Here is a 27,079-nt window from a genome sequence, read left to right on the forward strand (position 1 = left end):
TGGGAGCCAGTTGGGCTGCTTTCAGAAACTGCTGATCTTCTAGGATTTTCCCCAACACAATCATCTTTAGGTTTCACGGAGAATGCAGTCATAATATCAGTATTGACCAAAGTCTCACAGGAATGTTTTTCAGCACTGTGTCGAATCTGTGCCATATAAAGGCAAAAAAGGGGGTCCAAGCAATCCAAGGTGGCCGGCGAGTGCATCGTCCTCATGTGTAGCACACCAACTTTGAATGCTGCACTTCAGGGTTTAGGTTCACTGGAGGGGTGTGGGTGTTAAAATTGGGACACTATTGCAACAGTGTTTTTGAGAGCTAACATCGGTCTATTGTGAAATGTGTGAGAGGTCAGGTGATCATGTGTTTGCATAGTGCCAAAGGCCTGTGTCCAAATCGGAGCGCACACATTTTCTCAGGGGCAAGTTTTACTGCTAATCTAAATATATTTAAATACACACATAATTAAAATCTTTTTCTTTTTCTTTTTTTTTTAAAATCAGAATGCAAGGACTCAAACTATTTAATGAAAAGCATTTTTACACCATTTTATTACTTTTGTCCAACTTATTTTTCACACTGAACTGTATTTCTTCAGTTCCTGTAATTACATTCAAAGCCTACTAAATACATTTTTTAAAATCCGGTTTTATTGGTGCATTTTTAACATTTTACCATTTTTTGGTGCTGAAAGTTTGTATTTATTTACTTACCGCTGTCTCATTTTGATGTTAGCATTTTTAAGCTTACATTTTTTGCATTATTAAATTTTCTAGAGGAAGCACTAGAAATGTGCGCATGAAAAATGCTATAAAAATACAGCTGAGTTGAGCTTCAATATCGACCGCTCCAGGATCAATAAGTCTTGTGAGAGTTCACGTTGTGGAGCATCTAGCCTAGTAAGTTTGATCTTACTTTTTACCCCTAACATGCATGAAAACCCCCACCCCCCTCAAAAAAAGAAAAACATGGCTTACAGTACATTCAGTGTCTCTTTATTTTTCTGCAGCCAGAAAAATAGAAAAAGTAAAAGAAAACAAAAGAAAAAAAAACAACATTCATACTGCTGAAGTGTAGTTTCTCATGCTTGCACATTTACAGTACATGTTGATCCGTTACAAAGTTTCTCTGACCTACACATATTGCCACAATGTATTTACAAAAATAACATGAAACCTGCAGTCTCTCTTCAAACACGTCAGTGTTCATAAAAATAAAGCTTTCTGTGACACATTTCCCCAAAACGATCCTATTTACACTCGAAGATGGAGATGAGTCCTGTCGAGCTACAGCTGAGATAACCAGACTGATTTGAAGATTCAAAACTACTGAAAATAAATGGGAAGGAGGGGAGAAAAAGGGCCTTTTCAAATATTTAAAAAAGGCTTTTTCCCGAACCAGGTGTTACCATTATAAAAACCCATACTTAACTCTTATTGATCACTCGTGACTTAAAGCACTCCTGGCTGACAGAAGCGTGCATCCTCCCTCTGAGCACTGCGTAACAGCGCCAGCATGATTTAGGATTTTCTTTCAAGAATAAGATTTAACAGAACTTCTTGATGCTTCTGGCACAGTTTTAAATTTATGCCGCCCCCAAACCAACCAAGTTAATGCACACCTTTGAAGAAGCAGGTACAATTTGCACTCTGCTTCGATATTACACATTCATACTCATCATTGCACCCATTTTACAACATACATTTCTGTGGAGAGAAGAAAATAAAGGCACAAATAAATATTGGGCATTGAGTAGGTCTGTATTGGCACTGGCAATTAATGGCGTCAAGTGGCCACATTGCAGGTGACGTGTGGTTTTGCTACCAGTTAACGCTCGCCTTCCTACATGACTTAAACTTGTGATGACAGCAGCATGATTGTAACTACACAACCCGAAACGCTGAATCCCAAACCCACCAGAACCCGTGTTGACGTTTCCAAACTTTCCCCAGAAAGAGACCGTAATGGAGTTTATCTGTGTTAACAAGAATCAGCCACAACATAAGAACCACCGTCCCAATACTGTTGGCAGGTCTCCGTCACACCACCAAACCTGCTGTAGTGTATTGAGAATGGAGACAGGACCCTTGGGTGTCCTGTTCTATCTGGTATCATACAATGAGGGCAAACCCCTGGTGGATCAGGTCATACCTGTGCTCCCCAGGGATGACTGATTAGATTGGGATCTGGGAAGTCTGGAAGCAGTTTACTGAAGTGTTCCTGAGAATTTTTGCCTTGGGTGTCAGAGATGGGCTGGTTCAGGTGGTTGGTGGATGGCTATAGCCCCTTTCCACTAATCTGAGGCATCTGTACACAACTCATGAGCATCTTTGGCACTTTTTTCCCCCCGAGTTTTCTGCAATAACATGCAGAAAACTCAGATTTTTAAAAACGTTCAAACACTTTTTCTATGACCTATTCTCGTTTCTTCTAATTTAGAGTCTAATCAGTCTTGTTTTAGCAGAATCATCAAGCAAGGAATGTTATGTACCTCATAAATGTCAGAACCCAAAACACAATTAGAACACACTGGACTCAATATTTACTCCGCCCATCAGTGGTTCTAATGTTGCAGCTGATCAGTGTCTACACCCTTAACATATGCATATCTGATCAGTGTTAAAAAACAAAACAAAACAAACAAAGAAGAAATTCAGGAGAGAAAGAAAAGAAAATCCAATCTTCAGTGCAGAAGTCCACTTCACTCAGCAGTCTAGCTCTTTGGGTTCCAAGCCTTTATTAGTGCATTGGTTTCAGGGGTATCTGGGACCTTCAGCCTGGCTCCACTCAGCCTTACACTCCCTACCTTAATGTTTCAATTTAATTACTCCCACCACATCTCCACTTAAGCTGATACATCCACATCTTATTCAGTCGCGTTCTCCTCCTTACAGGTATCTGGGGAGCAGAAGAAAGAAGGGGGAGAAGGGGGGGGGGGGGGGGGGGGGGGAGCACAAGTTATGAATTAACAGGGAAAGTAAATATAAATATTGCAGTAGAGACAGGAGCAGAGTTTAAACTTTAATTTGATCCTTATATTCTTTTTGATTTTTGGAATTAGGCTCGACACCAATGACTGGAATTTTAACAACCATTTCTGTGTAACTGCAGTTACACACCAAGGTCAATAAAAGCAGGTGTGTGAGCACAAGTCTGCCTGCTGTTACAACATCCCGCCAACTGAACTTCCTGTTTTATCAAAACAACATTTTTTTTATTCTCCTTAAAACTCTCCACAACTGCCCCGCTAGACTTTGTTTAGACTCAGGAAGAACCCGAAACGGCTTGAGAGACGTCAATAAGAGCTGGGTTAAAAAACAGAATTCATGAGGTGACAAAGGCCTGTGTGCTGCGTTTTCTTTCAAGTACTTTGCACCATCTCTTATCTGATGGGGTTATAATCTGAACAAACCACACACAAAAAATTAAATAATAACTGTGCAAGCATGTTAGTTTCTTTCAAGCACATCAATACTAAATGTAGAGCTTGCTGCAGGCCAAACAAGCCAAACATCAGCAAAGCAGAGCATACATAGTTCATTAAAGTGTCTGGAGGGAGCAAACATTTGGACCGCAGTGGAAAGCCCTTTGCAAAACTGAAGTACCGCACGTGTACAATGAATTCCAGTGCGATACTAACGTGGACTCATCCTTGTTAACAGAGGTTCCCTTTATCCTACTTACACATTATTCCTTGTTTCTAAACAAAAGCCACTGTATACTGAAAACCACCAAACTCTCATTTACTTTTAATTTTACTCAAGAACCGGCTGCAAGTTTTTTCATCTATGCATTCTGTCCAAACACAAAAATCAAAAATCCACACAACACTGCTGCACAATGCTGCAGCCAGCAGGACAAACAGGACACCGGACAAATGGCCACCATGCCTCTTCATAGCCAGCTACAGGTGATAGTCAGCTGCAAGCCAAACAGGCATGTTTCCTACCTCTGGCAGGGTTAGAGGGCAGGTGGGGAGAGAGAGCTCAAGGTCCAGGGCAGAGGGGGAGTTGACGCTAGCAATGCTGAGCATCTATACCTGCAGGACTGAGCACCAGCGCCTGAAGGATGTCTGACAGGGAAACGATGCCCTCGATACTGGAGCGCTCATCCACCACCACCAACCGATGCACCTGGAGCAATAACGCACAGTTACAGGTGAGCTGGAAATCAGCAGTGGGGCTACGCCTGAGGAACTGAATCCAGCGTCTCTGTGTCTTACTTCAGCTTTGACTATTCTGTCCACAATGGTCTCCATCGTTTCCATTTTATGGCACTTCATAACTCCTTCGAAGTACTGAGAGCGATGTTTCAGAGCCTGGGTCACTGAAATGTCCAGATTGTTGTACGTCTTCTCAGCAGCCAAGTTCTACACACAACAACACAATCAACAAACAACCAAACAACAGTATGCCCCAAGTATTTGATAAAGCAAAAAATGCGGTATGTTTAAACTTACAATCACATCAAACTTGGAGTAAATATCCACAACTTTGCCTGTAAGAAAAGGAACAAAAAAAAAATCTAATCAGTATAAAGTTGATTAGGTTGCGTTGATAAAAAGGTACACGATGCCAGTATTGAAGTTTGTGGTCTCACCGGAGTCATCCACCACAGGCAAAGCAGACACTCGCCGCTCCACAAAGATGTTGAGTGCTTTGATGATGGGTGTGTCTGGGTGGATGAAAGCAATGTCGTGGTATGTTCCGATGCCCAGCTCGCCAAGAGTCTGTTTCATAAAAGCTGGCTTTGGCATCTCACACATCTGAGGCACACAAACACTCGTAGTGAAGAGGCAGGAAGACGTCAAAACAATTCATCCAATTTCTTCCTTTTAAAAAGTTGACCACTAGGGGGAGCCAATTAAGTGAAAGTGAGAGAAGACTAGAGAAAGCACCTTGAAGGTCTCCAGCCTGCATAATCTTAATCAGTTTGTGCCCTGTATTGCTCTATATGTTGTTCTGATTTTTTCATGCTTAAAACAAATTTAAAAAAAGAAAAAAAAAGGTTTGTTTCTTATTGAATCATGTATGTAGTTTAAAAGCCCATCTAAAGTTCATAATACACATTTGTACCTATATAAATTTAAAAAAAATCAATAAACCACGTTGATCTTATGCATGCTAATGCAAGCTGATGGGTTGGACTCACAAAGAGCTGGAGGAACTTGAGGATCCTCTTGTGTGTGAGAATATAAAGTGCATTCCCTGTAACGGGGTCGATGACAGGCAGCCGGTGAATTTTGTTTTTGATGAGAGTGTAGACGGCGTCAAATAGGCTGCAAGCACAGCAGACGTTAGTTGCAAAAAAATAAAAAATAAAAAATCCTCTCACTCACAAATACGTAACGAGACATTACACATTTTATTCCTTCTGAAAACATACCTTGCATCTGGTGATATGTTCACCAGAGGTTTGAATGTTGCTTGAAGGTAAACCTCTGCAAGGCAGGAAACAAAACAATGGTGGCTTACAATCACTTCTACACAGACAATATATGCATCCATATATTTAAAAGAAAAAACAAACAAGAATTTAATTATTTGCTCAGTGTTTTTCATACAGTCAAATGAAAAAACACCTTTCACAGGATTTTATGCAATACACCCCATAATTCACCAGCTTGTGGAACCGCCTTTAGCCTTAACAACTTGAAGTAATTATTTTCTCTATGGCTTTATCAGTCTCTCACATTGTTGGGGAGGAATTTTGGAGCACTTTCTTTTTATAACGTCGGTTTGAGTTAATTGACGTTTGTGGGTACTCGTAGCTCTTTTAACTGCCACAGCACTTCAATAAGGATGAGGGCTGGACTTTGAATCATTGCAACACCTTTATTCTTGCACTTTTTCAGACATTCTGTTGCAGATTTGCGGCTGTGTTTGGGAACACTTCCTGTTGCATGACCCAGCTTTAGCTGTTGGACCGCTGGCCTTCATGCGTGACTTCTGGCAACCCTTCCAAACAAGTAATAAGTGTTCAGTCATTTTCTAATTGTACCGTGATGAACTTTAACATGCTACTCGAGGCTCGCAGAGTTCTCAAAAACCCGAGTCTGAGCGCCTGGTTTTTGGCAGTTTCTCTGAGCACTGTGCAGTCTGACCTTGGGGACATTTTGCCAATGGGCCAATGTAGCACTGTTTTAACACACACCTGAATGCTCCAGACCAGTAAAAGCAAATCTGCTTTTACAGAGGTGATCAAAATTACTGATCATCAATTAATAAAGAGCATTTCATTATCAGCACCCAGCTGCTACTCTTAATTCCTGTGTACACAGTAAGGGTGTACTTAGTTTTTCCACATGACTGCACAGAGTCCTGTGAAAACCTTTGCATTCACATGACTGTATGTTATTCTTTCTAGTGGAAAGTTTGACATCATTTGTCTTATCCATTAAGGAATCATTTGGTCTAATGGGGTTTCATTTTTATTATCAGCGTGTCATTGGATACAAACAAGTACAAATAGTTTTGGGTCAGGTGGAATTTTCTCGTGTATCACACTGACTTTTCTTTTTTAATCCTTTCCACACTCCCAAACAGACAAACAGCATTCCTTCAGCCTCAGTCCAAGTCAGGTATTTATTCATTTTCACACTTTTCTTTTTTTTGGTAAAAATGAAAGAAACCCTTACAATATCCATGCACCACAGGAGAACAAGCACTTACCTCTCCACGTCTCGAGCTTATGTTCCTCTAGTTCATAAATTTGCACCTGAAAGAGAACCAAAAGAAAACTGTACGTCTTGGTGGAACGAGGGGTAAATCTCACACGCCTTAGCTGTGACCTGCACCTACCATCGGTGACTTATAGTATCTGTGTAGTATGATGATGAAATCTGTGATTGTCAGCATTCCTGCAATGAAAACAGGCATTAAAAAAAAATCACATTGAAATAATGAATAACAACACAGAGCCAAGCCTGCGTGCAGCTGGGTAGAGACAGCGCTTATAAGGGCGTGGTCTAAACAGCACACCACAGCTTTATTCTCACACTGACTCTGCATTCATTATTCATCACAAGTCGTTTCAGTAAAGCACAGCAAATCCAATTCACCTCTGCTCTGCCTTTTGACACCACTGTAGTGACAGAAGTTTACAGAGATGTTTTTCTCATTTTCTTTTTCTCATCTAAATTCTTAATACAGGATTTCTTCTGCATTTTATAGCTTATTATACAACTCTATTACAAGAACTTAAACTCTTGAACTTATACTCACACGGTAAAATGTGTAAAAGTCGAATACAGACCACAATTGACTGCATCTTTGATGGGGAAGCTTTTTAAATGTCAAAAAAAAAAAAAAAAAACCCAAATAAAAATAGCAGGTCCTTCAATAAACTGTATTTTATTTAGTGAACAATAAGAAAGGGGTATTTGTCAAGTTTCTTACCCACAAAGCTTTGCTTCTCTGTGTCCCATAGTGGAGCAGCCCGCACACCGTTGGCTACCAGGGCAAAAAAGGCTTTCTTAACCTGCCAAAGAAACGTTGAATTGATTGCAGGTGGTGACTGTTCTGTTTATTATTCTGTGAACTCTTAGGAGTTAACGCCTATCATAAACCGATACACCTTTACCGGCTATTTTATTAGTTACACCTTCATAGTACTGGGTTGGATCTGCTGGAAACATTGCCCAGTAATTTTGTCAGCTGCACATCTACGATGTAAATCTCCTGTTCCACCACATCTCAAAGGTGCTCGGCTTGACTGAAATATGGTGACTGTAGAGGCTACTTGAATGCAGTGAACGCGTTTCTTGAACAATCAAGTTCAAGATACAAGTTTTGAGATAATTTGAGTTTTGTGACATGATGCTGGAAGCAGGTAATAGAAGATGGTACACTGTGGTCATAAAGATGACCATAAAGATGGACATGGTCAGCAATAATAATCAGGTACTCTGTGTTGTTTAAGCACTCAATTGTTACTGAGGGGCTTAAAGTGTGCCAAGAAAATGTCTCCAGACCATTACACCACAGCAGCCTGAACTTCATCTTGTTTACGCCACACTTTGATACTAGAATTGTAATTTTGCAGCAGAAAATAAGGCTCATCAGACCAGACAACATTTTTCCCATCTACTGTCCAGTTTTGGTGATCCCACACACATTTTAGCCTCTGTTCTTATCCAACAGGCACCTGGTGTGGCATTCTGCTTCAAGGTTCAACCCATGGTGCTCAGAGATGCTTTTCTTACATTTTACGTAGCGAGTGGTTATTTTTGTTACCTTCTCTATCAGCTTAAAGCAGTCTGCCCATTTTCCTCTGACCTGACATGAATAAGCCATTTTGACCCAGAGAACTGCTTCTCATTGGATATTTTATTTTTTTCCAGACCAGTCTCTCTAAACTCTAGAGACGGTTGTGTGGGAAAATTCCAGGAGATCAGCTTCTGAAATACTCAGACCAGTTCATCTGTCACCAACCACCATGTCACCTTCAGAGTCATTAAAGTCATCCGTCTTCCCCTTTCTGATGCATAACTTCAACAGGTCACCTTGATCATGTCTATATACCTAAACGCACTGAGATGCTGGCATATGATTGAGTGATTAGATATTTGCATTAATCGTTGAACAGGTGTACCTAATGAAGTGTATAGGTTTTCTTTTAGGTCTTGTAGTGTTTTTTGTCAAAACCACAACATTTTAATATGACATGAAGAGCTATCCAAGTATTTCACAGACTAGATTAGATACATGAAAATTAATCCTGAATTGCAGTCTTATTGTCATGTTAAGTAGAACAGTACTCAAAATCTCTTGTGTAGTGTACCTCTCAATGACATTAGTTTTCCTTGGTTTTAGATAAGGATTATTAACCCATTGCCTTAGTGCATTTAGTAGTTAAAGATCTACGCATCAAAGACTTTCGAGGATTAGTGTTTAACAGCTTTATGACAGTTTGATCAGCCACTTCACAGAAACTGCTGAGAGGTAAAATACTTCAGCTTAGTTTATTGAACATTAACTTAGCCTGAGTGCCTGCTTCGGTTTTTAAACCAAACAACAACAACAACAACAAAAAGTCATAACAGCTTTGTCTGCAGTCAAAAGGACAGAGCATATTATTGTGCTTACTTGGAGTGCTGTGTCAAACACAACCAACTTGGAGCTTGTGGGGACGATGTCATAGCACTTGTGGGATTTCATAAAGCGCATGTAAATATCACTCTCGGGTTCAGCAGCTGCGAAACAAAACAAAAAATAAATAAAACCAGTGTGAAAACACTTCCAGACCAGTGTCATTCTATCAAAAAAGCAAAGCAAGCTGTGCTCGTTTAGTAAAATCTAAAAATTGGCATCATTTAAAACATAGTAAAGTGAAAGCAATCTCTCCTTTCATATCAATACAACATTCTGTCATAAAGCTGCTCACGTGCCAGTTTACATCCATCCTTTACATTAGCGCCATCTTGTGGCCACAATTGTCTCTGGAAACAGGCGCAACTCCGCTTACATCTGGTTTCACTGAAAACTGTTGCGTCTAGATTTCATAGTTATTTCGTGTCCTGTTAAAAATGGACTGAGCTTGTCAAGCTCGGAGACCAACAGCTGCTTCTAGTTGTCTGCACTTGCACATTGTGGATAAATCTCAGGCAAGCTGGCTCTGCATAGGGTGCTGTATTTTGTGTAGAAACAGAGCTAGCAACCCCAAGTAAACGGTTTCTCTGATTCATCAGCGTAATACAAGTTTTCTCTTACTAACCAACAGGGTCAACATGTGTAATCTAGAGGAGGTCAAAGTGTTATGTAAAATAGTCTTTAATAACTCATTTAGCACCTTATTAAAGAAAGTCCTGATAATGGAGACCAAACGTCAGCTCTTACAATGTCTGGTGGTGCAGATACCACCACCACCTTCAGTATAATATCAGTTGGGGGGGGACCAAATAAAGTTTAACCAGATATTTAGCTAAGACATCACCTTCATTTTTAAAAAAATATATATTTAATGTACTCTGCAACAGACTGCTGACCTGTTCAGAGTGCATCCTTTATTTTGTCCTACGTCACTTGGGAGAGTCTTCAGACTCTGAACTCAATACCAGGAGGCATGTCTGTGTTTCTGAACCAGTTATTTCAAGATTTGTGGTCCTACAGTACAGCTACATTACAAACATGTGATTCTACAGACTATAAGTTACTTTGTGTTCAAATTAATCTACAGTATTTAAAATATCCATATAACACTCACGGGGAACTTTTTCTGCAGAACAATTTTTTTTTAAATTTTTAAATCACAATTTGCCAGTGATATGATTTTATTTGTAATGAGGTGCTTTCATTGGGTTTTAGAGCTAACGGTTTTAAAACCTCCTCCAGCACTGTCAGCTAATAGTAAATATTTAGAAGATAACTACAGAAGTAATATTTTAATTTCCGTACAGAGGAAGGGGGAAATCTCACAGGGAGTATAAAACGAGAGCTTGGAAACAACACCACACACACTAACCATTACGGGACTGAACCACTTACAGCCACTTTAGTGCTCCATCTTAGAGATAATTACGCTTTAAACATAGAAGTACACAAACAGTGGGAAAACATGGACAGGAAAGTACTGCAGGAGATAACATCCTTGCAACATGTTGCCGTGACAGAAAATTCACAGATAGGTTCAAGTAAAAGCTCATAAGTGATTTAATGCATCGTGTAAAATCGTGGAAATTATTTCAGTTGCTTAAGGTCAATTTAAATGTCTTTATTTTATTTTAAGTTGGTTTAGGAGCTTTCATTAACATTTCGATAAATATTCGTTTTATATTTCAAGGAGATGACATAGTTAGCACACCAATTAAAACCCTCCCCTACATGCTGTGAAGAGTGTGTGTGTGTCTCCTTTGATTACCCCAATACATTGGCACCCAGCAGTCTGTATTGGTTATAATATGGTCTCTTGGGCAAATGTATGCGCATTGATTCGTCAACGCTGCCGCAACACTCAGCATTTAAAACAGTGACGACAAGGAGACGGGAGGCAAATAACGCAAACACACACACACACACACGCGTTTTGAGAGCACACCGGTAGAAAGCAGTCTGTGGGGGCAATCAGCAGGGTGGTACTGACACAATTCGGATGAATAGCTGGCCCTCTGTGAACAGGTCTACACACGCGCCGCACACAGCGCACTGCGAACGGGGGGGGGGGCAGTTTTTTTATTTTTTAAACGTGGTACATTCACCTGAATCTGGCAACACGTCTTGATCATCTTCACCCTCATTATACCGAGCCAGGACTGATTGAGGTGAAGATAGCGCGCACACGCGCACAAACACGCGCGCACAAACACACACACACGCGCACAAACACGCGCGCACAAACACACACACACGCGCACAAACACACACACAGGAAAAGGTGAGCACTAGATCAGCAAATATTGCAATTGGTAACTTACCATCATCGTCTAGATCAAGTTTCTCCAGCATGCCTTCGAATAAACTGTAGACCTAGGAGAGAGCAAAGGCACAAGTTCGCCGTGAAGAGCGCAGCAAGTCCCCACAGCACACACACAAAAACTTTGCTGTAAATTGTGAGAGCGCAGCAGCGACGCCGACTTTTTCCCCAGCGGCCCCAGGAGACTGTGATCGCACCGAACGCGGTGCGCAAAACAACCAAAACTACTAAACCGCAACGTGCGATCCTGTCGCTGTACCGATTACGTAAACCTACAACAGGTCCGCTAAATATACGCAGGTAACGCGATAAGAACCTTCGCGCAGAGGAGGTACAACTTTAGCGGCACAATATTAGACTTCTCACACACGCACACACCCCCTTAAAAACTCGCAGTGGAACAGTCCTGATCCATTTGCTGCAGCGGAGGAAACCAACGCTGCTCATACAGCCACTGCACAGACGCGTGAGCAGTAATCCAGCTGCAACGAATCGGCTCAATTCATTGTTAAAGCCTCAATCTGCTAAACTCACCACAATAACAGTCGCTGGCACGAAGAGTGTGGGGGGGAGTCGGCGGGGGTACAGATAGAAAGCACCGTGCGCTCAGGACACACCCCTCCGTGCAGCGCAACCTGGGTGCTTCGCCATATAAGGAAATCCCTTGTGTTGCTTAGCAGCAAGAAGCTGGGGATTCCTTTGTCACATCCACAGAGATAATTTCTTCAGACATAACGAGACACATGGCTGAACTAAAGCAACTCTTTGGGGTCCTTGTAGTAGGAGCCCGAGAATATGGCATGCAGATTGTGCTGACTCCCTCTCCCTGACAGCACAGTGCAGTAGCCAGCCGAAAATATGCTGTGTCATGCTGAGATATTTGCATACTCAAAGTGCGCTTGTTGATACCCGATTTCTCCTGGCTCCTAATTTGCAAGCACATATTCACAAGAAGCCACTGCAGCACAACGGGAGAGCATCCGCATGCCTACTCGTGGATGTTCAACAGCCCCCACCCCCTTCCCCCCTGGTGTTGCCCTGCAACGGTGACACAGCGCTTCTCTTGTCCAAAAAAAAAAAAAAAAAAAAAAAAACTACCCCTGCACTTTCATAAATCTCTGGTTGCGGCATCGCAGTAGGCACCGCTTTTGGGATAAAGGAGAACTACGGAGAAGCAGACAAGCGCGGATCTATGAATTTAATCACTTCTGGCCAACATGTAAACTGCAACAACTTATTTTCCAAGTCTCCCTTAAGGTATGACAGAGGAAGTGCAGAGGAGCTGACCCGCACCGGCTCATCGCCCTCCAACCACAATCGTGTGTCCCTGGGTGTTAATACCAACCGTATACAACACTGGTGATGAAATATTGATTTACCATCGTTCCACAGAATCCACAATCACTCAAAGTAGACGGGTCTTCGGATAATTATTCATTAAAGCAGCACAGTGAGCGATGGAGTAATTCCTCTCTAGCTCAAAGAAATCTGGTATAAAATCCAGACACAGGCTGTCAGAATCCAAATAAACCTTCAGTGAAAAGTCTTGTGACAAAGACTGAACTTGTTCTCAGCTGTTTTTCCGGTTACAGTCAATTATGCAGCGGCTTAGCTGACACTGAAAGCTGTTTGAGTTATGTCAAGACAATGTTTACACCCTCTCCTCTGCAGCTAGAGCAGCTCAGAGCTTATGGTACAAACAAAGTCCTGCTGACGCAAGAGCAAGGCTTGAGGAAAAGCGAACCTGAATTAAAAGGATTTGCATCTCTGCCTTCTGTACACCACTTTGCAGATAAACTCATGAGCACATGACTCATAGATGGGAGACATGCAAGCCACTGTTATTCAGGCACAAAGGGAAAAAAATAGTTATCAGCTTCCCATGGAGTCTTTTTTTGTTGCCAACACTGAACCGGTGCAAAAATTAGTTTACCTGCAAGGAAGGAGGATATGGCTCAGTAGCCTTGTTGTTGACCTAAACACACATATTTCATGCAGTTAATTCCTGATCCCTGAGACAGTTCAGTCAATGCCTGTGAACTTGTAGCGCTCTCTCCAAAAACTTCCACCTTGCATAGTTATAGCATCATTGATCTGTATCTGGAGTTTTGAGATGCTGTACATGAAGTCTGGCTTATGTTTTGTTTATTTTGGTGCAGGAATGTGCAGCAAACCATCTGAAAGACTCACTCTAACTTCCACTCTTTTAAGAGTTAAAGCTCACAGGCATTGGCTGAATTGCCCTGGGTCAAAGATAAATTCTTAAAATAGATTTTTTTATCTTTTTTGACTCACTTGTTGTGAGGTAGAATAAGGTGGCACGGGGCTCGATGAAGGGATTGGGGGTTTAGCAGAAGGGAGGCTGAGGCGCTGTCCTGTGTCCGGAGGTGTGGAAAGGGAACGAGAGCGAGAGCTTTGCTCCGGGCGTTCAGGGCTGGGGCCGCTCTGCTGGGCCACCTGGGTGAACACTGGTTGGCTGGATGCCTGGGTTGGGGTGTGGGGTGGTGTAGAGAGTCCAGAGGCTGAAGAGAGATACAGAGTCCAAAATAGATATCTCAGCTTATCTCTTGTTTCTCTGGATGTCAATCCATACCGCACTTTCAGCAACACCGAGACGCAGCGCTGATTGACGTCTATGATAAGCATTGCTGCTGGAGAAGGAGGTGCTACAGTGGTGGCTGCTGCAGATGCCGTCAACGCTGTCATAGGCAATAAACGGAGGAGCAAAAGCGATCTGAACTAGGAGATTTCCATGAGCTGAGAAATAACACAGATACTGAGATAAAGCTTTAGTGGCCCTGTTTTTTTTACACAGGGATACACAGCACTAGAAAATCAACATTTCAAAGACAGCTGTAAAATCGACTTCAGTCATGAAATTAGCAACATATTCAAGCTTTAATAGACAAGTGGGAGCATGTTGAAGATTAAAGAAAAATATGACACTGATTCAACTGCAAATCTTCAAGTTTATGCCTGAAAAGCAGCAATGACATCAAATAAAGAGTAACTGAACTAGAAAAGCTTAAAAGAGTTTCTGCACCCGCTGGGTGGCATGGTGGAGCAGTAGTCTCCATGTTCTCCCTGTGCATACACGTCCTCCAAATAATCAAGCTTCTTCCCACAGGCCAAAGACTCTATATAGGCCATGGATGCGAGGAAGCTGAAGCGCTGAAAGTATGAATATATGGTTTAATATGACTGGTAGCCTAAAGCACTTTGAGTGGTCACTAAGACTAGAAAAGCACAATTTAAATACCAGTTGATCTAATGTGGGTCACAGTGGGGGAAAAAAGAAAACACTATTCATCATTGTAAATATTATAACCATAAAACATTTAAATTGTATGGTTAGCACTGTTGCCTCATAATAGGAAGGTCCTGGGTTCAAATCCATCATCTGTGTGGAGTTTGTACATTCTTTGTCTTCACCCACAGTCCAAAGATATGCACTTAGTGGGGTTTGTCCGTGTATGTACAACCTGTCCAGGGTGTACCCCACCTCTGATTGCTGAGATAGGCTGCAGATCCCATCCCAAGTCCCTGAATTAGAAGAAAATGGATGGTACTAAGATAGAAATGCCTGAATTATCCATTTACAAACAAACAAAAGCCCACATTGGTGTTTGTGGGTTTCACTTCTTCCGTCGTGTTAGACGTCCTCTCGGGACTGTGTGGGATGTAATTACAGTCTAGCTGAAGTCTAATTAGCAAGAAGTGGAAACACCTGTGCGGGTGCATAAAGTCTTTTGTTTTTGTTAGTCCATCTGAAACTCAGCCTGGTTAGTGTCTTGGTATTTGGTGTTAACATTTCCCCGTCCTCACTTTAAGTCAGACACACTCCAGGTCTGCTGTGCTGAGAGGGAATCAGGCTTGAATCCTGAGTCCAAAAGCTGAGCTCCTGTTACTCATCTTTGGATTGGAAACTCATTAACGCTGAATTTGATGCATGTCGTTATAATTAAATGTGAATGTCTGAAACTAATCAGATTAAAACACAAGCAGAAGTAGAATAAAAATGGATTTGAAAGCTATTTAATGCTATTTTAATACGATTTTTGTTCACGTACACTGAAAATGTAATTTTCTTTACTCCTATGTTTACGCCACACTTTAAATATAAATGATACTGACTCATAAGTCATAGACTTTCATGAGGTATATTCAAGTTCATTAATTAAGTGGCTGTGTCTCTATAACCACCGAATCTAAACTGTAATTAAACCTGTGACATGTTCTTCAACATGACTGCAGAGACCTGACAGCTGCTGACTGCTGAAAACAGCAGGTCTATGGTCATCCCTTTACAGCTATAGTGTACCCATCTTCTGAAGACTGCTTCTATCAGGATAACGCACCATGTCACGAAGCTCAGATCATCTTAAACTGTTTTCTTGAACATGACAATGAGTTCACTGTACTCAAACGGCCTCCACAGTCACCAGATCTCAATCTGATGAAGCACCTTCGGGATGCGGTGGAATGACAGGACCAACTCGGTGGCGCTATCACGTTAATATGAACCAAAATATTTTCTTGGATTAGTTTTGAAGACAAAAAAAAAAAAAAAGAGGGCCAGCTTAGTATTTGCGTGATGTACCTAATAAAGTGTCAGGAGTGTAACTGGAGAAAAGAAGGTCTTTCTTTTGTTCTTTGTGTCCCTCGAGCATAACCACGCCGATTACAACATAAGCAGCCACATTAAACATAACTCCACTGTGAGAGTCAGCTGTCCGTGACGCAGCTCCTCCCGGTGAAGTGTCAGATTGTAGGTGTGTGTCACATGACAGCCACCACACACGCTTTTCACATCAGGCGCCCACGATCTTACGCAGGGTGACATGCGACACTCACGCTGCACTGGCCTCATCCCAGTGACATATTTCTGAGGCCAGACAATGAGTGACATGCATGATGTGGAGCAAACGGTTCAGATTACAAGGCCTACAGCACGGGACATCCAGAACGGTTATTACTGACAGTCGGTCTCAAGCAAGCATCAGCATTAGTCAGTATTTATATTTAAATATTCCTAGGAAATAAAGCATGACCACTGTAAACTTAGTAAGCTGTATTTCCAAATGAGTCAGCTTTAAAGTCTGTGTATTGGCGTCGGTGTGGATTTGTTACTTTACCTGTTAAAAAAACAAAACAAAAAAAACAGTAATTACATGCCTCATAATCAAAAACTAATACTGGTAATGATTAACTCAAGTTATAAGATATCTTTTCTTAAAGGAGGCTCAGTGTTTCAAGCAAACATTTTTGCTCGGCCTGTCCAAGCGCACTCCACACTATCTCTTGACATTTAGTTGGCGTGGCCTCTCTGGTGTGTCCTGCTTCCGCTGTGTAGCCTTCTTATTTTAGCCACGCTGTTGTGGCACATTCCACAGGAGCAGATAACAGCGGGGTTGGGAGCCTTCTCTTTAGCCCAGTTAATAAGGGGCAGCTAGCCCAAACCCAGGAAACAGGAAATGGATGCCTTGCTGCAAGCAGTCCATCTAACAGGTTTTTTTTTTTATTATTACATCTAAAAGTGAAAATCTATGTGTGCAGGGAGATAAAAGCAGCAGTAATTTATCATCTCTCTTTAACCTGATAATGAAAGTGCCAATTCCTTATCACAGTAACACCCTAATTTGTTGATTAGTGTATTTTCAAGCACAAATACCAAACAGGATTTCGTTCCAGCATCTGAATTATGCGAATATGCTCTTTGTTTGTTTTATATCATAATAAATTTAACAGTTTTGGGTTTGCAAGTCAGACGAAAAAGAGAAATGCAAAGCCATATTCTTGTGATTTATAAAATCCCGATGACATTTTTCACTATTTTCTGATTTTTAACCTCTTGTCAGCCTGTCAACTCAGTTATCAGACTAACTGATAGAGAGTTCAGTTCTTGAAGAACAGTTTTATTCCAAAAAACAACATGGCTCTGCAGCCTTTAGACAAGTAAAAGTATAAGGTGTAGCTTGTAGAGATGGTAGGGATTTGCAGTCATGACACCAATCACCCATGAGGGTTTAAATAATTTTCTAGGAACAAGAAGAATTTGACAATTGGGGTCTTCGATAGGTTAGCAAAATCTCAAGTGTACTACTGACAGTAGAAACTCATGTACACAGCATTACCGAGTAGCAAACTGGTATCTAATTGGCTCTGACAAGAATTTTTACACGCAGGTGTCTACCTCCTTAAGGGTGCGGTGACTAATATAAGCGACATGGTTTACGCAGTGTAGATGCTCGGCGTCAAAGGACCTATGGGTCAGGCTGAGGCCCACAGTGCCCACAGTGAACTTCATACAGCCACATATGGACATGAGTCATTACGACAGAGGACTCTGCTCCTCTCGTCTACTCAGCCGAGGTCAGACTGGCTCTAAATCAGGAGCTGTGAAGTTTGCGATAAAGCGCCACTTGAACACCACAAAAATGACCCTCAGTGCTTTACTAACACGAACTAAACACATCACAAAAACTGCATTACATCTCCAATGGTGATCTGGTATTTTCGTTTGGCATCTCTATTACTTCTCGTTTTCCACGGCTTGCGTTCAATCGTGAAAACCTGAATGATGTACATAAATGTAAATGATTCACCCACATGTAAGGAGATGTGTTAAACGATTCAGCTCAGTGTGTTCTGATTATCTCTGCTTAAGCTTTAAGCTGAAATACTTCCTGACTATTTTAATGAAACACTCCAAATGGAGCAGCTACTCTGAACTCCCCTGGGACAGAAATAAGGACAATGAAGCGATGCTACATCAGGCTGAGTGCCTATAAATTGCTTCGTTATGACATAATGACAGGATCACAATAAAATAAATACATATAACTTTTGCATTTTCATCTTAAAGCAGACTTCCTTATTATTTAAAGTTTTTTCTCCTCTTTAATCTGTACACAGATTTTGGCAGTGAGCACAAAAGACCCACCGACCTGCTGATGTAATCTTCTGTTTTGCAGTGTAGCCAATGAGAACCAAGCTGGTTTAAAGGGAAGATGAACATAGGTAGTGAATGAAACCGTTGTAAGTAAAGTTGTAAGTTGATAGCATGGACAAAATCCATGAAAAAGGAATTTATACAACATTTTAGGGCAAAGCTACCCAGGAGCCAATATTCTGAGGTAATGAGCACAGCTCTGTTTGTCCAGCACTGATTTACCATTTTAGCCTGACAATGAGGTTAAACTACTACTTTCATATCACATCACCCTGCTGATAGCCATATTTATACACAGGAGCGCTCTTTACTGCAGTATCTCATTTATGAGGTTATGGGTTTGGGTTTTGGGCTGTTGGCCAGCAAAAATCCTAATGGTTCTTTTTCACTATTTTCTGACTTTAAATTACTAAATAATAAGCAAATTAAATGTTAGAGGAAATTGTTTTGAATGTCTTTCTACACATTACCAGACAGGTAGGACGCCTCGGACTGATGCCTCCCGCCTAGCCCATCTTGCTCCTTCCGTTTCTTGCTTCTCCTCAAGCTGCCAAACCTCTTCATGGAACACAGTGGGTGGTGGGCTCTAAGCTAAATTTGACCATGACCATCCGCATCACAAAAAGAGCCCCATAAACTGCCCCAGGTAAGAGTCACTCCATTTGCTAGATAAACAAAATCGTAAAGGTTAAAAAAAAAAAAAAAAAAAAAAAATCCAGCCGCCTGTGTTTGAAGTTGTCTTTTAGGGAGGAGTTGGTCCTCTGGAAGCTGGATGCCTTCAGTGAGAGGGTAAAAAATATAACTATGCGAGAAAAACAAACCTCAGCTGTTCTGTCAAGTTCCACATTGCATTTGTTTTTTTGGAGGTACCTCTCTAGTTCTGAACAGAAACAGACAATCACAGCGGGTGCTGAGTACAAGCTACTCTACAAACCACAGAGCCAGCAGCAAGCAGGTCTAACACTCGATAGAAGAGAGTAGAAAAGCTGTGAATTCCACCGAGCCTCAGCAAAGAAATGTTCCCATTTGCGAGTGATGCAAATTGCAAGTGTGGCCAGACTTCAGCGCATTTCCCCCTGCTCTCAGGAGTGTCAGTGCTGTGACTTGTCAGGTGCAGCTGTGGGTGATGTTACTTTAATATAGCACTGGTGTCAGCAGCCTGTAAAAGGAGGCCAGTCTGGAAAGGAAACCCCACCGATTGGCTCAAGCTGCACATCTCCCCGCCTCCTGTCTGCCACTGCCCTCCCTCTGCTCACAGAGTAAATTCAGCACAGGAACATCTGTTTCACTCCGTCTTAACACAATGTAACAGAGAGTGGGGATAACGCAACCTCAAGGTTCCCTTGCATAAACGTCTCCTTCATTTAAAATTCTTCTAAATCTGCAGTTCGACATCACCAAAGAGCTGGAGGATACGCACCACTGGCATTTGTGGAGGCAGTTGTAATTTTCGGGTGCCTGACATTTAAGATTGCTGAGGCCTGCCCCCATCAGATGACAGCAGGGGGGCATCCCATGTTCTGTCAGCTGATCAGAAAGCTTCCATTCAATACCCTCTCCTACCCTTAACAGATGGCCGCCTCTTTGCTGCCCACATTAGCTGAAGCATGCCCAGCACAGATCTCAATTAACATGTTATGCAAGTGTTCCAATCTGCTCAGTGGGTCAATGGCTGATATGAATTTCAGATATCAGTGATTATCACCTAACAGCCACTGAATAAAGCCACTAAAGCTGTCATTCCACTGAGAAACCGAGAGAAAATCACTCATTTCAAGCCAGTTTGAAGCTAGTTAAGTGTGAAAGCCATAAAGCACTTAAAGTCCTTTGATCTCATCTGTGACTTTATAAAGTCATTGTGCCCTTGTAAGGCCTGCATTTTATGAATTTAGAAACTCCCTACTTCCTTTATTTACCGACAACAAGCAGCCCACAGTAGCAACAGAGAGAGTGAGAGGGGTGGAAAAAAAAAACCTCTGCATGGCTGTGTGAGGAGCTCCTGAGAGTCTGGTCACTTCCAGATAAGGCTATGAAAGCGCTACACTTGCCTTGAGCAGCGAGAGACTGACAATGTCCAGGCGACGTGAAAACACATATTTAGACCAGCGGGGAAAGAGGAAGCATTCTAGTCATATTTGCAGCAAGTGCACCTAAACATGAAAACCTGCATCCTGATGAATGATATATGTAAATGATCGAGACCACACAAACGTCTGCAAAAATACTCGTTTCCTTGCAAATATGTTAATAAAAGAGGTGACTACAAAGGTTCATTAGAACTAGTTTGAAAGTCAAATCAAGACAAACTAGGCCTTCAGTGCACCCTTGTGGCAAAACTGGGGTTACTACAAAAACATCTTACTCCAAAAAAAAAGTGAACAGATCAAGTGCCCACTCAGTGACTTTATATTTAGTTATAAATACTCTGTCGCTATTAGTCACCAATAATCTAAAGCCACATCATTAGTGAGCAGGAAGCGTGTTTTGCCTCAGACCACATCTTACACTACTAATCACCAGCAACTGGGATGGGAGGGATGGAGCAGTTGGGGTGTGTTTTGGTCCCCGTTACTATCCATAACAATCTCCAGAGGAAACTGAGCACACTGGCTTTTACAGTCTGGGCTCTAACAGAGCTATTCCAGCAGCTCTGCCAAACTGACCCTTTGCGAGGAAACAGAGAAGAATGGGTACTTGCACAAGCCAAAAAATCAATGACTCATCCTTTTAGCTGTTTGATGCTTGCTTCCAACAGGGCTGTTTCCATGTAGGCAGGGTGGGTTTTTTTGTTTTTTTTTTAAATTTATGTAATGACCAACTACCAAAAAAAATGGAGACACAAGAGCTAAAGACGTGCCAGTTAAATCTGGTCTTCATAAAATGAGACCTTGTTCTGCCCAGTCTCATTTCTACTAATTTGTGCATACCAGTATTACCATTATGCAGCTCGTGAGTTTTTTAATGCGCGTACTGTGGCTGGACTCCAAACTCCAAGGATGCCGAGCTTGAAACCTAATAACAAACTGCCTGCACGGCTTAATGCTGGTGGGGGGGGGGGCGAGAGATGATAACTTAATTCTGATAATAAACAAAGCCAACCATTTCCTTTTCCTAGAGAAAGTTGTTAACATCTGAGAGGAGATTATGAAGAATGTCTGTCTGCACTCAAGCGACGGCCATCTGTCTGACAAGACTTGTGACCTTGTTGGCTGCAGAGCGGCACAAAACAAAGAAGTTACTTTTTCTCTTTCTACTCAGAGAAAACCAAAAACTCCACTTCCTTATTGCTACAAAATATGGAAGCTGATAAAAGGAGATACAGGGAGGGGTAGTGGGAGTGGTTCGGTGAATGAGTGTCTAATTTATACAGGTGTTTTTCTTTTTAAATTTCTTGTTATTTTGGTTTATTTCTTATTTATCTATAGGAGAGAGACTAGATCTGCAATTGTGAGAATTAAAGGTTCTCTGAAACCAGTCGGGTATCAAAAGGAGCGCACCGTTTTGTGTGCCGTTCTCTGGTGTGACAAAATAAATATTGTTCTCTGCACCTCACCTGATTGAACTTTGTCCTGAGGTGAACCGACATTGTCAGATATCTGATATCTGAACTGATGAACTGAAAATGCAGACGCCTTGGTTCCTGTGTGGGGGTTTTTACCTCATGTACGTACAGCAGGAAAACCAAATAATCTTTGAAATGACAGTTTCATCTATTGTGTCTTACTTCCTTTACAAGCGTCTTCCTCTTAGAACTCTGCTTTAAAAGAGGACTTCAAATATTTGCACAAGTTTCTTCCATGCATTCTTAAAACTATTAAAACAAAGATTCCAACAATGGATTCATGAACACTGCAGTGCAACAAGCAGGTTGCAGGCAGTGCAGTGTTTGCATTTCTACTTACCTCTCCTGGTTCTGGAAAAGAGTTTGATGCTCGAAGAGGGAGAACCGGACGACCGGAAGATACCGCTGAAGCTCAGTCGACGAGGGGACTTAGGGGAGTTCTGATGGGAGGGATAAGGGAAGATACTTTTGGGAGAACTTGAATTTGGCTTTGATTGAACTGGAGCAGACTGGGGACACGGAGGCAGTGTGGTGACGTCCGGGCTCTTGGCAGAACCTCCTTTGATGGGGCTGGCTGAACGAATGAGTCGCTCTCCCTGAGAGATAATAAGAAAGCAGATTTATTTATTTATGCACATTTGCAATTGCATGGTTTACGTTTAAGCGTGTAGCCACTGTTATGAGAGACAGCAAGTGCAGTGCAAAGCAAGGGGCTGTACTGAAAAAAGCAAAAGTAGTGAAGAGATTTATTGTGAAATGACAGCTGCTGATTGCACTTCTTTGGTCACTTCTCCTTTTTAAAAAACAAAACAAGTTTTGTATAGTTGGTCGCTTTGTGACAATTAATGGTGTCTCCTAAAGAGCAGTATGAGAAGTTTCATATGCAAGCTGCAATAAGGCACATGTGCAATCACACTACAGTTGTGGTAAAAGACACTATAAAGACTAAAAATACTGATCAGTACACATTCTAACAACCAGGGAAAAAAAACAAGTGATGCATGAGCGCATAGATATTTGTTTTTCTACAAAGAACTGTGCCTTATTGTGCAAAACCTGTCTTTCTGTTATGTTGCCATGGTATGCAGTTCGGAGGAGCGCCACGTGATATGACAAATCAGTAAGGACACCATAACATCCACTATCAGACGATCAGCACTCCTCTTACTTAAAACTGCGGTAACAATATTTTTCAGTTGGGCCTTCTGTGTTTATGAGTGTGTCTTTGCAAGGTCGATATCGTGTAAACAGATGGAGAAATCCTTCTCTCTTTGCTGTGCCCATACCAAAACAAAACACGAGAGATGGCAGCCAATCTAGCTGGAGATAGAGAGGGCCTCCTCCCACCGCTGACGGCTGCCTGCTCTGGATGTGCCAACAACAAATCTTTTAACCGTTTGTGGGCTCGCCATACAGTGAAGCTTTTGATTATGCAGGGATCTCCGGCTCAGGGGCTGTTATTACTGAAAACAGTTAAATGCAACAGGGGTGTTGCAGTAACAGTCTGTGGAGAATAATTACTCCCACCGAAACAGATAAACTGCATGTTGTGGAGAGAAAAAGAAAATAAACACTGGGGTCTAATGGGACATAAAAAAGATGTCTGATATTAATACTAGAACTCAAAAAGAAGAAGAAATCAAGAAGAAGCTCCGTTTTGCCGTACGCTAAGGGCTGGTCCTGCTCCACAAACACATTTTTATTCAAACCAATCCCCTAACTATCGGAGAGCACACACCCATCTTTGTTGTTTGCCAACAAATTTCACCCTTTCATTGTGCAAGAGCCTGTTAAGGCAAGTGAACCAGCTATCAGGGTTTAGCGTGGATACAGATCTGCTCCTACAAAACACAAGGCGATGCAGGTTTTTACCTGCACCACGCAAATATTACTGAGATAATATGCATCTTGGCTGATATGAGGTAACAGTGGATGGTTAGTTGGTTCCTATTCAAATCAACTGGAGGAGACAGTAGGAAGAGACTGCTTTCTTTTAGAAAAATCAATTTCCTGTATGTGCTGGTGCTATGCCTGGACACTGTGGGAGTAATGTTACTGTAAGCCAGTGCGGGTTGGCAGAATTGGAGAGGATGACCTTGTCTAATATTTTGCTCTTGCAAATTCACATTTAATGAGCAGATAGATGCGTGGCAAGAAAAGCAAGCTCAGGAAAACAAAAAGAACAGTTGGCAGGTGAATGAATCATTTCACAAAAATCTTTCAAAATGTACCGTGTGGGCTCCGCTTTTGGTTGAGCCACTCGTCTCCACTTGAGGGGCATTAAACGCCCCGAAATCCTGCACATGAAGAGAGATCTGAGCATCAGGGATAAAGCAAACTTCACCCGGAAACACAACAGAAACATAAAACTGACACTTTATGTCCTTTTGTCCGCTTTTACGTGAAAATAGGTTAACCCCACCTGCTTTTGACTCTTAGCCTGACATTCAAAAAGAAGGTAAACATGTGTTGCCACTGCGGAAACTTCTGCAGGACAATGAAAGGCAAAACTCTTCTTCCCCATACTGTGGGCTGGTTTTGACATTACACTTCAGGCCGATGATGCCATGCATGTTGCTGCAGAAAGGCAGTTTTAACTGCACAGACGTAACTAGGCGAGTTTGCAGAGCTGTACTGTTATTTTATTTTTTATGCAGCTGTAATAGACTTTCCACCATGATTTTTTTTAGAATGGGGAAGTTCACATAGCGATGGAAAGCTCCAACATCTAACACTTGAGCATTAACCACAGAAACAGAGCTGCATTCATAAGGTTTACGCCACACTGGGAAGGTTTTTCCAGCCTATAAAGCTGAAATTTTGCACTTGTCCATTTGTTATTCTCGAGCAAATTATGCAGCACACTGGATCTGATAGTGGATCCATGCAAAAACAAATGCTACCAGGAGAGAAGCAGTTGTCAGGACAGAGTGACCAAATTGTTTTTGAAACATGAGGTACAATAAAGCTATAAAGCCTCCCGCAATAACAACTAGGCTTTGTGGAGCTTGTGCAGAAAATGATTACACAATTGCAAATAGTTATTACCCAGTTTAATAAACAGAGAAAACTGTAAATCAGGGCCGTATTAGATCAGCAGTGTCATCGCCTGTTTTTGTGCCAGAGTAGACCGAATAATGTTGGGTTTGCATTAGAAAAACAGGATCTCACCAGGGACTCTGTGTTGGGATTTTTCTTTCCCCACAATTATTATTGGCATAATAACAAATTTTTGTAAACATGATATGTAAACAATAGTTGCAGCCCTAACATGGGAGGTGGCTACAATCACAATAAAGGTAGAACTGCTGCACATGCTCAATGCAAAGAGGCAAAACACGTTTTTGAGTGTTTATAGGGAGCGTTTACATGCCATTAGGACAGATTAACCAAGTCCTGACTCAGAGACAACTGTCAGTCACGCACGCTCTTATGCGTCGCGTGCGCTCGCAGACTGCGATGCACCGAAATCGGCTAAAGCCCACTCAAAGTTACAGCCTTTTACCCCACCCACCCCACCATAGAGTCTCAGTAAGAAGCCAAATTATTTGATACTTCACCGACTTACTGGCATGTTAATCCGCAGACTTCTCCTCTTCTTTGGTATTTTCTTTGAGCTCCCCTTGCTGGACTCCATCACCGTGCTTCCCATGTTTTGTTTTGGGGGTTTTTTTTCCTGCAAACGCGCAACACCTTAAAAAATAAAAATACAAAATACTACTAATAAAGTGTACTGGGATAAAAACTGCTGTATCGCTTCTGCACACCGTCTACAGCCGCCTCCACCTTCCCTTTAGCCTCGACAACACTGAGGAGCTGCCTCATCCACCAGGAAGTAGGTTTGGCCGTAAAAAAAAAAAAAGAGAGAGGCAGGGCACACACATGTTCACAAAAAATTAGAAGGCGTGCAACAGCGAGGACTGCTTACAGGTGTTATGTCACACTGTATTTAACCCCACCCTCCTCAGAAGAGGAAACTGAGACCTCCCGCGGTCCTTTTCGCCTCGGTATTAAATCTACAGAGAAAAGAAACGCCTCCGCCGTTTCATTTCTGAGGATAAGTGCGGTAAAAACTATACTTCCTGTAGCTTCTTTGGTCGCACAGCCCCGGAAGCTGCTGTCCGTGAATTTGTAAATCTCAAGGCACTGTTCGGTTTTCTGAAGCGTTGTTCTTTCACACTTCTTCGAGAAAAAGGCAACAGCAACAAAAACAAACCCCTAACAAACACATTTTAAAGGGAACAACATGTTTGACACAGCAGCGCGCGGAGCTGACTTGTGCAGATGTTTCACCGACAGATGTCAGTGCCACTCTGATTCTGGCTGGATATGAATGAAAAGCTTAAAAACAACAACAACAACAACAATAATTAGTGCGAATAAAATGGAGGAATCGTGACCGGTACTTTATACCGCCTGCATCTTACAGCGTGTTTATCTTACTCTTTCCGTGTTTCTTTCAAAGTTAAATGCAGGCCTGACAGCTCTGTGGTAACCTCCACAGCTGCAGGGATTTAAAAATATATATATCAACATGCTTCTCTGTCCTTAAACGGAGTTAAAAACATTTGTTTGATTTTGTAGTAGCTCTGTGCTTGAAGTTCATACTTTAATAAATCGTTGCTACTATTTTCACGTGCATCTCAAGGGTGTCAAACATAAGGCCCTGGGGACAGAATCGCCCCGGTAAAGACTTCCATCGGGTCCACTGGTGAGTTCTGTAAAATATGGAGAGACAATTTTGTGAATTTTAGCTGTATTTTCTGAAGTTTTTTCAGCTTCTGCTATTGATAAACACCTCCCCCGCAGGTATTTACACTAAACCAAACTAATTAAGTAATAAATAAACAATTAAATGACCAACAAGTTCCTGGTTTGTCTTTTTACCCCTCTATCTACTATAGAAATGTCATTTCCTTTCCCAAGGAGTCCACAGTAAAAATAAATAAACTTTCTGGGCAGCAAGCTACCAGAACTGTTTTTTTTTTCTTATATAAAGATATCTCAGGGATTAAATGTGTTGTTACAGGGTTTTGGGGTTTTTTACACTGACAAGTTCTAAGTGTAAATGCACTGCATTGAGGTTATTTATAAGTTAGCATCATTTTAGTGATTTGCAGCAGTTGCTCAGTCACTGATCCCTGAGTCCCCTACTGTA

At 41.7% G+C, this 27,079-nt stretch overlaps 1 protein-coding gene across 2 annotated transcripts; it reads right to left on the minus strand.

Annotated features, from left to right (window-relative positions):
- Positions 1-991: 991 nt before the first annotated feature.
- On the minus strand, positions 992-25,740 carry LOC146613410 (5'-AMP-activated protein kinase subunit gamma-1-like). 2 transcript variants are annotated; one of them, XR_014907066.1, is made up of 16 exons: positions 25,490-25,740; positions 24,153-24,218; positions 22,262-22,517; positions 13,703-13,929; positions 11,409-11,460; positions 9,085-9,191; positions 7,396-7,477; positions 6,799-6,857; positions 6,670-6,715; positions 5,384-5,438; positions 5,150-5,276; positions 4,598-4,763; positions 4,458-4,495; positions 4,221-4,367; positions 3,948-4,131; positions 992-2,896 (listed from the first exon to the last, which is right to left on the minus strand). XR_014907066.1 is itself a non-coding variant. In XM_085378705.1 (16 exons), exons 1-16 carry the CDS (start codon positions 25,571-25,573, stop codon positions 2,865-2,867), a joined length of 1,638 nt encoding a protein of 545 aa, XP_085234831.1. In that variant the 5' UTR covers positions 25,574-25,740; the 3' UTR covers positions 992-2,864. The 2 variants fall into 2 exon arrangements, 1 of the variants encoding a protein (XP_085234831.1); XM_085378705.1 differs by having other exon boundaries at positions 4,038-4,131.
- Positions 25,741-27,079: the final 1,339 nt, after the last annotated feature.

Source organism: Diplotaxodon limnothrissa, linkage group LG18 (genome assembly GCF_057381915.1).
Source record: "Diplotaxodon limnothrissa isolate DT_005_m linkage group LG18, D_limnothrissa_male_GT1.1, whole genome shotgun sequence".
Classification (NCBI taxonomy): Eukaryota; Metazoa; Chordata; class Actinopteri; order Cichliformes; family Cichlidae; genus Diplotaxodon; species Diplotaxodon limnothrissa.

Coding starts and splice junctions, on each gene's coding strand:
- LOC146613410 (XM_085378705.1), bottom strand. CDS start 25,573: ATGGGAAGCACGGTGATGGAGTCCAGCAAGGGGAGCTCAAAGAAAATA. Junction 13,930..22,261: donor CTTTTCCAGAACCAGGAGAG/GTAAGTAGAAAT, acceptor ATCTCTCTTCAG/CCTCTGGACTCTCTACACCA. Junction 7,478..9,084: donor TGTTTGACACAGCACTCCAA/GTAAGCACAATA, acceptor TTTCTTTGGCAG/GTTAAGAAAGCCTTTTTTGC.